This window comes from Ovis aries, chromosome 2, assembly GCF_016772045.2.
Source record: "Ovis aries strain OAR_USU_Benz2616 breed Rambouillet chromosome 2, ARS-UI_Ramb_v3.0, whole genome shotgun sequence".
Classification (NCBI taxonomy): domain Eukaryota; kingdom Metazoa; phylum Chordata; class Mammalia; order Artiodactyla; family Bovidae; genus Ovis; species Ovis aries.
In genome coordinates, this window is record NC_056055.1 from 28,652,257 (window position 1) to 28,664,900 (window position 12,644).

The 12,644-nt window shown below is 47.9% G+C and overlaps 1 protein-coding gene across 7 annotated transcripts in view; it reads left to right on the top strand.

Moving 5' to 3' along the window:
* Positions 1–4,480: 4,480 nt before the first annotated feature.
* IPPK (inositol-pentakisphosphate 2-kinase) overlaps positions 4,481–12,644 on the top strand; it is a 60,150-nt gene continuing 51,986 nt past the window's right edge. For all 7 annotated transcript variants that reach the window (XR_009599139.1, XM_042243012.2, XM_042243013.2 and 4 more), the window contains exon 1: positions 4,481–4,698. Coding sequence is in view for 6 of the 7 variants with exons in the window: in XM_042243012.2 (XP_042098946.1) it covers positions 4,618–4,698 (81 nt within the window). In the remaining variant the exon portion in view is untranslated. The remainder of the gene's footprint in view (positions 4,699–12,644) is intronic.

Consider the following 12,644-nt stretch of genomic DNA (forward strand, 5'->3'; position numbering starts at 1 on the left):
TTATTGTCAAATTCAGACTTAAAGTGAAGAAAGTAGGGAAAACCTCTAGACCATTCAGGTATGACCTAAATCAAATCCCTTATGACTATACAGTGGAAGTTATAAATACATTCAAGGGATTAAATTTGATAGAATGCCTGAAGAACTATGGATGGAGGTTTGTAACATTGTACAGGATGTGGTCAAAGCCATCTCCAAGAAAAAGAAATGCAAAATAGAAAATGGTCTGAGGAGGCCTTACAAATAGATGAGCAAATAAGAGAATCAAAAGGCAAAGGAGAAAAGGAAGAATATATCCATCTGAATACAGAGTTCCAAAGAACAGCAAGGAGAGATACAAAAGCCTTCCTAAGTTCCTCAGTGATCAATGCAAAGAAATAGAGGGAAACAACAGAATGGGAAAGACTAGAGATCTCTTCAAGAAAGTCAGAGATACCAAGGGAACATTTCATGGAAAGATGGGCACAATAAAGGACAGAAATGGCATGGACCTAACAGAAGCAGAAGATATTAAGGTGGCAAGAACACAGAAGAACTATACAAAAAAGATCTTAATGACCCAGATAAACACATGGTGTGATCACTCACCTAGACCAGACATCCTGGAATCCGAAGTCAAGTGGGCCTTAGGAAACATCACTACAAATAAAGCTAGTGGAGGTGATGGAATTCCAGCTGAGCTATTTCAAGTCCTAAAAGATGATGCTGTTAAAGTGTTACACTCAGTATGCTAGCAAATTCGGAAAACTCAGCAGTGGATTGATACTTTCAAAAGAATTGATGCTTTCAAAATGTGGTGTTGGAGGACTCTTGAGAGTCCCTTGGACTGCAAGGAGATCAAACCAGTCAATTGTAAAGGAAATTAGTCCTGAATATTCGTTGGAAGGTCTGATGCTGAAGCTCCAATACTTCGGCCACCTGATGTGAAGAGCCAACTTATTAGAAAATAACCTGATGCTGGGAAACACTGAAGGCAGGTTGAGAAGAGGGCGACAGAGGATGAGATGGTTGGATGGCATCACCGATGGACTCGATGGACTTCAGTTTGAGCAACTCCGGAAGTTGGTGATGGACAGGGAAGCCTGGCGTGCTGCAGTCCATTGGGTCACAAAGAGTTGGACATGACTGAGCAACTGAATTGAATTTCATATGCTGTTAAGTGGGAGGTTTGGTTTATTCCATCCATTTTGAGGAAGGGTTGGAGATTTCCAGGAATTGAGCCACTGCCCACTCCTTGGTCTTTTGACAGTGTCTTGGAACTGTCATGGCCCCTCTGTGTGTGTCATTTAGCTTGCTGATTGAGGATCAAGGTCTAGTTGGCTTGTCTGCCATCTGGACCCATTTGATTCTAATTGGTTTATGTTGTGTCCTTGGGCTATGTCATTCTTTCAAAAGTTGTGCATGGGGTCGAAAAAAGTTGGACTGAGCGACTTTCACTTCACCTCATGCTTGCTAGTGCTAGGTTGCTTCAGTCATGTCCAGCTCTTTGTGACCCATGGACTATAGCCCGCCAGGCTCCTCTGTCTACAGGATTCTCCAGGCAAGGATACTGGAGTGGGTTGATATGCCCTCCTCCAGGGGGTCTTCCCCTCACTTCACTTCTACTCTAGCAACAGATTCAGTGCAGAAGCAGATGTGAGACTATGGCTATCCTCCAGGGAGCCATACTTGAAAGAGATTTGCAACAAAATTGTAAAACAGTTGCCACTCTTCTCTGTATTTTGGGGAACTATCACTTTTTAAAAAGCTAATGTTCCTTGATCCCTATGGCATAGCCTTACCTGACTATGCAACCTCTCCCTGCTAACCAGGGGAGCGGGCACAGTTCTGGAGGTGCTAGCCTACTGTGTTCCCCCTTTCCCTGGCAAAGTAATAAAGCCACACTTTCTCCTCCATAAAAAATAAAAAGGTAGTTTATTGCTTTAAAATGAAAATGATTTTTAGAGCTTTGTTTTAATTTATGATACACATCATATTATAATATAAATTTGTAATATGGTAAACTGTGGTGCTGGAGAAGACTCCTGAGAGCCCCTTGGACAGCATAGAGATCAAACCAGTCAATGTTAAGGGAAATTGACCCTGAATATTCACTGGAAGGACTGATGCTGAAGCTGAAGCTCCAGTATTTTGGTCACCTGATGCGAACAGCTGACTCATTGGAAAAGTCCCTGATGCTGAGAAAGATTGAGGGCAGAAGGAGAAGAGGGCATCAGAGGATGAGATGGCTGGATGGCATCACTGATGCAATGGACATGAACTTGGGCAAACTTCAGGAGATGGTGGTGGACTGGGAGACCTGACGTGCTGCAGTCCATGGGGTCCCAAAGAGTTGGACACAATTGGGCAACTGAACAACAAAACATGACTTGTGGGACTTAGTTCCCTGGCCAGGAATTATACTTCAGCCCTTGGCAGTGAAAGTGTAGAGTCCTAACTACTGCACCATACCAGGGAATTCTTGTCAATCATTTTTTTAGAATTTAAAATGGTCTTGAGAGTAATAGTTTGAGACTCACTTATCTAATTTAATCCTCATAGCACGACTGAGCAACTTCACTTTCACTTTTCACTTTCATGCCCTGGAGAAGGAAATGGCAACCTATTCCAGTGTTCTTGCCTGGAGAATCCCAGGGACGGGGGAGCCTGGTGGGCTGCCACCTATGGAGTTGCACAGAGTCGAACACGACTGAAGCGACTTAGCAGCAGCAGCAGCACCTCTATGAGATCATCAGTCCCACGTCAACAGGGAATAAACTGAGGCCTGGAGAGGGAAGAGATCTGCCTTTTGTTTCACTGCCATTAAGTGGCAAGGGCAGAATTCAAACCTCCTTAAAAGTGTATACCTCAAGGTTCAGTGAAACCTACTCCTCCTGTGGGCAGATGGGCAAAGAAATAAAACCAAGCATGGCTTTCTTGACATAGAAGCTATTTTTGGCATAAGCCATTTCTTTATCTAAGCCTGACCACAACTCTTGCCCTTGAACAGGTCTCAGTAATAATGATCTTAAGGTAATAATGTCATCAGGCATGAAAAGTAACAATAGGAAAGATACTTTATGAGTAGTAAAGACTCTCACTTCTGTTTCAGTGGTAAAGATTAGTCTGAAGTGCCATTAAGTTGGGACCAAAGGGATGATATGAGTCATCCAGCCCTGCATTTCACACAATGTACTCTGCATATAAGTTAAATAAGCAGGGTGATAATATACAGCCTTGACATCACTTTCCTGACAGAGGTCCATATAGTGAAAGCTATGGTTTTTCCAGTAGTCATGTACTGACATGAGAGTTGGACCATAAAGAAGACTGGATGCTGAAGGACTGATGGTTTCAAACGGTGGTGCTGGAGAAGCCTCCCGAGAGTCCTTTGGACAGCAAGGATATCAAACCAGTCAATCCTAAAGGAAGTCAGTCCTGAATATTCACCAGAAGGACTGATGCTGGAGCTCCAATATTTTTGTCACCTCATGCAAAGGCTCATTGGAAAAGAACTTGATGCTGGGAAAGATTGAGGGCAAGAAGAGAAGGGGGCAACAGAGGATGAGGTGGTTGGATGGCATCACTGACTCAATGGACATGAGTTTGAACGAACCGTGGGAGATAATGAAGGAGAGGGAAGCCTGGCATGCTGCTGTTCACGGGGTCACAAAGAGTAGGACACGACTTAGTGACTGGATAACGAGATGATGTAGCCCTTTTCTGCCTCTCATGAGTTCATCCAGCGGAAGTTTGCACTCTTACTGCCCAAAGCTCCTTTACGCTTGAAACTTCCTCAGTTGTCCGATTTGGGGAGACACTGGTTTGGGAAAGATCCCCGTGGATCTCCTTAACTTGTTGCAAGCAATGAATCCTTCCTTCTCCCACTTTTTGTGTTGACACCCACCAAAAGGCAAACCCAGGTTTTCAGGTAACTCTGGTAAGAGTTTAGGAGTCCATTTGCCTCTTTAAACCATGTATCCTTATTTGTAAGGTGTGGACCACAATGTTTCTGCTTCCTGGGATTACTGGTGTGGTTCTGCATCAGATGATATTAACAACCCGATGAGTGAGAAATTTATCCCATTCTACAGAAAAGAAGGCTGAGGCTCATGATCCAGTGGTCTCCAGCTTTAGAGACCACCCACCCCAGGCCCACCTGGACCGCCCCCTCCCCAGCTCCTACCCCTGCTGGGACCCCCTTGGCTGCTAGCCCGCCAGTACAACTCCACCCACAACCCGCCTGGACTACCGTTCACCAGCCGGCCACTTCTGGACGCCCGTGAGCCGCCGGCTCCTCCCGCTCGCCTCACTTCCGGCGCCCAGCCCGGAAACCTTCAGATTCTTAAGATCGCGCTCCGGAAGTGAGTCACTGTGCCAGTACCTAAGATGGCCGCCAGCCCATCTGTTTCAGTGGACGATAGATGAGAAGCCGGCGTGTACCCAGAAGTTGCCCGGCTAGGCAGTGGTAGCTTCGGGGGCGTAGCTTCCGGTGGCCCGCGCCTGCGAGTCCCCGCGCTGAATCTAGTGGAGGTGGCGGGTGACAGGCTCTGCTGCCCGGTCGGCGGCGGCTGGTGCCCGGGCAAACCAGCGGCCTCCAGCTCGCGGCCCCGCAAGGCTCCACGGCCGCACCGTGGGATGGACGAGGGGAAGATGGACGAGAATGAATGGCGGTACCACGGTGAAGGAAACAAGAGCCTAGTGGTGGCCCATGCGCAGGTGAGCGGTGGCCTGTCGGCGAGGTTCAGGGTCCTCACCCTACTCCCGGGGGGTTACGCGTCCCCCAAGAGCTCCTTCAGCTCAGGTCGGTTCTGCATCCCCTCATCACCTACTACCCCGGATCGGTTCCCCAGCAGCCCTTCTCCCGATCGGTTGCGCGTTCCCCGAGTGTCACTGCCTCTCGGATAGATAAGTTTCGCCTCCCCGCAGCATCACTACCCTGTCGGGTCGGTTCTGCCTCCGCTTTGTGTCACCGCCTTCCCCCAGATCAGTTCCGCGTCTCCCCAGCGCTCTCCTCCTCCCCCTAGGTTGGTGCCGTGTCTCCCCAGCATTCCCCTCCATCCAGATCGGTTCCCTGTTCCTCTAGTGTTATTTCCTCCCCCTGGGTCTGTTTCGTGTCCTCCCAACGACCCCCATCCTAGTCTCACACGGGACCGCCTCCGACTGCCCAGCCGCGGTGAGGACGCCGGGTGTAATCTTAGGCAAGATAGAGGTTACGGGCAAACTCCGGAGGAAGAAGCAAAGTGCTTGGGGTGCGTGAACTCCCCAAGCACCGAGGGAGTTCCGCCTCTGAAATGCAGGGAATTGCTCTTCTCCTACTGCTGTTGTTAATATTAGTGGAGCATTGTCTACAGGTTCTTCTCCAGAATCTTCTAGAATTTAAAGAATTTCCGTTTCTTTATTCAGTAAGGATGAGAGTTTCAGAGAATGCAGTAAGGACTCTCAGTGAGTTGAATCCCAGGAAGAGAAGCTTGTGGGTTTGTGTAAAGGCCCGGATCTCTCTGACATCTTGCTGTCTGATTCAGCCAGGCAGGAATGTGATGGGCTGGGGGAGGAACCAATAGGTGTCACTGAGGGCTTAAGAGGATGGGAGTTGCATTTACACAGAGCTGGGCGGAATCCCGGTTCTGCCACTGCCTGGCTTAGTTCAGTTTTTGCATTTGCCGAGTGGAACTGGTTAACAGAATCCCCTTTGCGGAATTACTAGAAAGATGAGCTGGACAAGTTATGCAAGTGATAACTATCATCCCCACTTGGCTCAGTGGTTAGGAGCTCTGACCCAGCCCAACAGCTCCTGCAGGGTGATTGGCGCAGGAGCTGAGTGATGTCCGGCTCTGTTGTTCCTGGGTGCTCTGGGGCAGCTGTAGGGTAAGCTGCAGTCACCGAGGTGGCCCCTGTGTTCTGCGTTTTGTTACCCATTAGCACTATTGGGAAACTGAAGAAGTGAGACTGCAGGCTTTGCTCAAGATCTTTAGGATAATTAATAATTGACAAGGCTTAACCTGAAGCTGCTCTTCTCTGTCAGTCTGCTGGGCCTCATTGTGTTTCAGGGTTGGTCAAAGCCCCGGATAGTCCAGCATGAGTCCCTTTTGTTGTTTGAATATTGTGTGACCCCCTGCATCCTTTCACAATTCAAATACTCATATTCCAGTATCTTCATTTTATGTAAAGCTAATTAAGACTTCTTTTAGCTGATGAACTGAGTTTCAAAAATAGCATCAGATGAAGGAGCAATTTCCAGACTCAGAGTAAAAGGACACCAGGCTTTGGGCACTCAGATGCCTTCTCCATTGTCCCTGACAAGCATGTGTCCACTCTGTAGGGCAGCTGCCCCTTCCCTTGTTGCCCAGCTTCAGTTGTTAAAGTCTTGTTTCTTATTCCTTTAGACTGAGTCATCAGGCTACTCTGTTACCTGTTCTCTTCATTCTTTATTTTAAATCTAAATCTTTGTTACTCTGCTCATTCCTGCTTGGTGGTGGTTATCATTTGAAGATTATAATCGCAAGCGGTCTAGTAAGAAAATGTTCCCACCAAGTGAACGCACTGAATAAAGGGAGAATTATGCCCCTTGTGTATTGAGAAACCTTTAGGCTTTGCTTGGGCCTTGAGGACCAGGAAGGAAGAGGGAGCCCTGGAAGGCAGCTTTCAGGGTCCACTGTGCCCAAGGAGAGGGTGTGTGTGTGTGAGTGGGATAGAAGAAGGTGGATGAGTGAGAACATGTATTCCTGCTCCCATGGGTGGACTCTCCAGACCCACCTCATTCATTCTGAAGTAGAGTGTGACCCTTACCAGGCTTCATTCAGACTGGGAGATGGTCACTTCCTCAGAGAGGGCATCATCTACTTTCAGGATTGAAAGGTCCTTAAAAAGTGTTGAGGCAGTCCTGGGTGTTCATTGGAACGACTGATGCTGAAGCTGAAGCTCCAATACTTTGGCCACCTGATGCGAAGAACTGGCTCCTTGGAAAAGACCCTGAAGCTGGGCAAGACTGAAGGCAAGAGGAGAAGGGGGTGACAGAGGATGAGATAGTTGGATGGCATCACAGACTCAATGGACATGAGTTTGAGCAAGCTCCGTGACTTGGTGATGGACAGGGAAGCCTGGCGTTCTGCGGTCCATGGGGTCGCAAAGAGTCAGACACAACTGAGTGACTGAACTGAACTAAAAAGTGATGAGTCCATCCCCTGTCCCTTCCAGTGTCAAAGCCTGACATACCTTCAGCCAGCCAGTCCTAAGGTCTGGCATCTGTACTGGAGGAACATAGGATGAGATAGTGTCTTCCTTGGTGGGTTGGGAGGCTTCTGGGAGCACAGGACTTGAAGAAAATGGGACCTGGATATGGAGGAGTTAAGTGCAGGCCCAAGGAGGGCTGTAGTGTGCGGATGTGTTCAGGGTTGGGCAGTAAGAGATGACTGAACAGTAGGCCAGTTCTTGACAGGTTGCTGTCAACTTTCCAATGGCCCAGTGCTCAGCATCCTTGGGACCGGCTATGCAATGTAACCTTTTCCCAGGCACTGGCCCTTGGCCCTGGCACCAGCCCTCCGCAGTGCTCCAAGGCTATGGCCAACTTGGCTCTGTATGCTGGTGCCTGGAGTCCCCGGCACTGACCCTGTGGGGGGCCTCGGGCAAGAGCATTTCCACTGTGGGCACATACTTCCCTTTCCTCACTGCAGCCTGAGGGTCTGTCACTTGTTCTGGAGAGTGCGCCGTACCTCTGCTCATGCTGAGCTGTGGTCGTGAAGCCCAGGGCAGCCCTCAAGTGTGCTGCTGCCACGTTGGATTTCTGTCCGGCTGGTGTTGCTTTTACATCTGCAGTGACCCTTCTTCAGCTTAGTCTTGTTGGCTTTGGCTTGGTGGCCTGTCCTGTGAAGGTCACTGTAAGACTGGTTTGTCACTTGATCTCTTAAGTGCCTTCAGTGGGGCAAGTCACCCATGGCAGGCCAGGCAGAGGTTCCTCCCCAGGCGCTGAGCTGCCCCCCAGCTCCCCTCACCTCTGGGATGCAGAGGAAGTAGGGGCCCACTCCCTTTATCACACTAAGCTGTTGTGATGTTTTTCTCCTTATTGCGAGAGGTAACATGAAAGACTTGGCATCTGAGATCTTTTATCAAAAGTTTGTTCCTGATCTGTCAGGGTTCATGTCCTTTCCAAGATTCTGATTGGGCTTCAGATTGTTTCTGCAATTGTTTTGATGCCCTGGGATATTTGTGTGGGCCCCGAAGATGTGGGGTTCAAGCAGTCAGGGGCTGTGTGTTTCTCTTTTGTGTTTTAGGAGTTCTGATTTGTAGATCATACTTCTTAATGGAGATATTGGAAGCAAATAAGAGTTGTTCTTTTTTTTTTTTTAAAGACATATTCCCAAATCCTGGGCTTAATTTTCTCCTGAATCTAGTAGAAAGTTAGATATTTTAATGCTCTGTTGCCTATAGTATTTTTTTAACAAGTAACTTATTCTGTACTTGAGGTTTTTAATGGTATTCATACAGGTTGATGAAGCTGATGAGACTTCTTTCTTGGTGACGTCTCATTGAAGAACTCTGCACGTAGCTCTGTCTTTATTCCTGGGATCACCTGCAGTTGAATGGTTAGGATTTGGTTCTTCCTGGCCTTGGTGAGTGCTGAGCTCTGCCTTCCTGGCATTTGGAGGTGTGCCAGTCTAGGCCTGGTATCCTAAGGTGGCATGGTCACTTCCCCCACCCTGATGATAACCTTCTTCCTCCTCAGTCAGAACTCAGTCAGGACAGCAGCTGCCCCTTTTACCAGGAAGGCAAGCAAGGTTTCTCTGTGCTGCAGGAGGACGAGACCCCAGCACTGGGTCACCCACCCCTTGGTTTGTTTGGACACCTGCTCTGTGGCCATCGTGTGGCCTTGGAGGGCCTGGGACTTTAAAGCCTCCCCTGGGACTTGCACACTTCTCTCTCACCCTCACTGTACTCCGCATGCACTTATGGTTTGTCTTTACAAAACATTCTGCTTCTCTTCTTGCTGTTGGATTTTCCATCCTTTAGAAACCTTCAGAGCACCTCTTCTGCCGCAGTCCCTGCGTGTCCTGCCTGTAAATGCCACTGGGCTTACACCTCCACTGGCCTGTCTCCCACCTCATAATTCGGGTCTGTGTCTGCAGACAGATGAAACTTGGGAAGGAAAGTGCCCTTCCTAGTCCAGGCACCTGCTGTCCCCACTTCCTGTCTGGCCTCCCTTCAGAGTCTTGGGCTCCTGCCTGTGAAATGTCTCACCTCACCCTCCATCTGTTCTGTCTGAAGCTGTCAGCCCCACACTGTCTGACCCCTTGTCCCTGTTATCCCTCTTCTGGAACTGCGGTGTGCTTCTGGTTGTTTCAGTGGGCGCAAGTGACCTGGCCTAATATTCTGTCCCAGGTATTCTGCTGGAAGATCTGGACAGTGGCTGGGTGGGGTGTCTGTGAGTGGTGGCCTCACCAAGAAGCAGAGCTGAGCCATTTTGGGGTGCCTGGGACAGCACCCTGAGGCTCTGTTCTTCTGTTGCTATGTTTATCTGTCTCCTTTTCCCTTGAAAGTTGCCTGATCTCTGCTTCCCTGGGGTTTTCTTGGGGTCCTGTCCTGGGTAATATCCTCACTCTGGAGGAAGACTTGACTGAAGCTTGTCCTCCAGCAGCAAGGCTTCAGCAGCTCATCACATCATACCTTACCTTTGCTGAGAGGTCCTGGAGTCTTAATTCCACCCACGAATTTCCTCCTTTGGGCTTCACATGGGTAGGTGACCCTCTTACTATTTTGTTTTTGTATTCTTTTATTTCTATTTAATGCCAATCATTAGTTCCTCTCACCACCCTAGAAAATACAGAATATTAGAAGGAAGAAAGCAAAAAGCATCCAGCATTTCCCTACTAGTAAAAATAATTTTTGTTAACATTTGATGCACTTCCTTCTATAACACGTTTGTATTGAATACTTAAGAATGGTCTGTTTTTGTTTTCTGCCTTTTCTCTCTATAAATATGTAGATACTTTTTCACACACACACACACAAGGCTGCAGAGCACCGGGCAGCCAGAGTTCCTGTGCTGTCAGACATTCACATGGTTGTGCTTTTAGAGCTGTTAGGAGCCAGGCTTTGCTGATGTCTTGATATTCGGATGACTTGGATGGGTTTGCAGTGGGGATCAAAGAGCATGTCCTAGGTCCTGGCACGTAACATGCCAGGCCTTCCCCACCACGGCCTGGGACCCTCACTGAATGCTTTCTACTCTTTTGAAATTTATTTATATTTGGTTGCACTGGGTCTTTGTTGCTGCGTGTGGGCTTTCTCTAGTAGTAAGGAGTGGGGCCTACTCTTCCTTGCAGAATGCAGGCCCTGGGGCCTGCAAGCTTCAGTTGTTGGCAGCACGCAGGCTCAGTAGTGGCGGCTCCTGGGTTCCTTAGCAAGTTCTAGAGCACAAGCTCCATAGTTGTGGCGCATGGGCTTATTTGCCCCTTTGCATGTGGGATCTTCCCCGAGCAGGGATCAAACCTGTTTCCCCTGCATTGGCAGGACCACCTGGCAAGTCCATCTCCTTCTTTTATAAGTAGAGTGTTATATACATTTTGAGATTGTTTCTTGTGTGTGTGTGTATTTATATGTGTCATTTCTCCATTCACTGACTTTTCAGTCTTGTTGAAATCTTTGGTTTTCATCTAGTGTTTCAAGGCACAAGAGAGCACACCACACTTTTCTATCCTAAAGGACAGAAGAGGTGTGGGCCCCACCTAAGATTCCCTGTCCTTCTTTGGAACAGGGAAGAGCTGCCTCTGCCCCGGACCATGCAGAAACTCTTCTTAAGCCCCTCTTCTTGGTCTCATTCCTTTCTCTTCATGTTCTTAACATTTATCCTAGACACTATGAAGGAGATTTATTTTAAACATCTAGTTTCAGATGTTTAAAAGGAAAGGAGTTGTTTGCTTCACAACTGGTTAGAACTTTGTGAGCTGGCAGGGCCCTGGTGCTTAGCAGATTAGGTGTTAATTTGGGCTCCTTCATGGGAATCTCCCTGTGGGTGGTTGCATCAGTCTTGCTACACACCATGGGTGGCCCTTGAACTAACTATGTCTTTATTCCAACCAGGGCTGGTAAGGTTGATTCCTCATCTTTTCACTTCTGTCCACTTGAATGGGTGTCGCCTGGTCCCATGGCTGGCCTTGGGGCATGTCACAGGGCCACCAACTCAGCCCAGTCAGACCCTCACAGGGGGCAGTTAGTGCTTGCTGTCCAAAACAGGTGTGCCCACTGAGTGCTTGTGTTTGTGGAGACTGGCCTTCAAGGCTGACACTGCAGCTCCTATGGGGCAGTTTCTGGTGACAGTTTTAAATGATGAACAGGTTAGAAGAGAGAGCAGTTTTCCTTGAAGCAGACACAACACAACACTTGGAATTTCTTAGTAGGTCTTGAGAAATAGTGGAGTCCAGGTAAAAAGTGAGTGACTTTTAGGGGCCCGAGTTTCTGGGAAGTTGCCTAGAATTAGGGTTTCTGCATTATCAACTTTTGTTTTCCCTTAAATTTTGATGGAATCCTTGGCCAGTTGATTCCCATGATTGAATACTAATGTCTGCCTGGATTTGGGAGGGGTTAGAGATGGCTGGATGACATCACTGAACTCAATGGACATGAGTTTGAGCAAGCTCCAGGAGTTGGTGATGGACAGGGAAGCCTGGTGTGCTTCAGTCCATGGGGTCGCAAAGAGTGGGACACAACTGAGTGACTGAAGTGAACTGAGGGGCGGGCACATGCCCTTGACCTTAGCTTCCCCAAGTCTGGGCTTGGGGCTCAGGGAGGTGATGGTTGTCTGGGGTTTTGAGAGGAGTATGTGTCGTCAGAGTGGGATAGGAAATGTTGGGGGCTGTGGGCTGGGGAAATGGATCTGGTCTCTATGGGCCTTGCTTGCTCTCCGCCATGTTTTGAGAGCTAAACCTGTACTTCCCGAGTCTCTTCAGTCACCGGCCCCTCCTGCCCCCCCGGACCCCAGTGCTCTAGACAGTACCCAGACTGCTGCGCCTCCCCCTCCTCCTCCTGGCCACTGCTTCACAGGCTGGGTTCCCACCCAAGCCCTTCTGCCTGGAACTCTCTGTCTCCATGGGAATGGTTTCTGAAGTTGTCCAAATGGAATTAATCTCCATTACCAAGACTCTGTAACACATCCAGGTTATTTCCTTGAAGAATGGCTGTTTTCAAAGGCTGTGCTTGTTTAAAAACTTATTTTTTTTTTCACATTTTGACATGTATGTTAGCATTGTAAAAAATTTTTGAAACGTATGTTATATTTTTTGTATGTATTTTTTGAAATGTGTCTTATATTACCATTGTAAAAAATTGGAAAACCCAAATAAACAGGACTTGAAAAAATTAAGTTCCCCAGTTGTTGCTACCTGGACACATGGTTATCTGTTCTGAAGTTTTTTCAGACAGTTCATACAAACTCAGCATGCACATACTTTATTTTAAACAAGGGATAACATCATATGTGGGTATACAGCTTGATTATGACAAAGTACATGGACCTGTATTCTCATGACCAGCTCCTTCTAGAACCTTTCTCAGGGACCATCCCAGGTGCCAGAGATCTTAGTCTTACCTGTTTTTGAGCTTTATATAAATAGCACTGTACCCATACATCATTCTCGATCACACACACACACATATATATACATATTTATAAA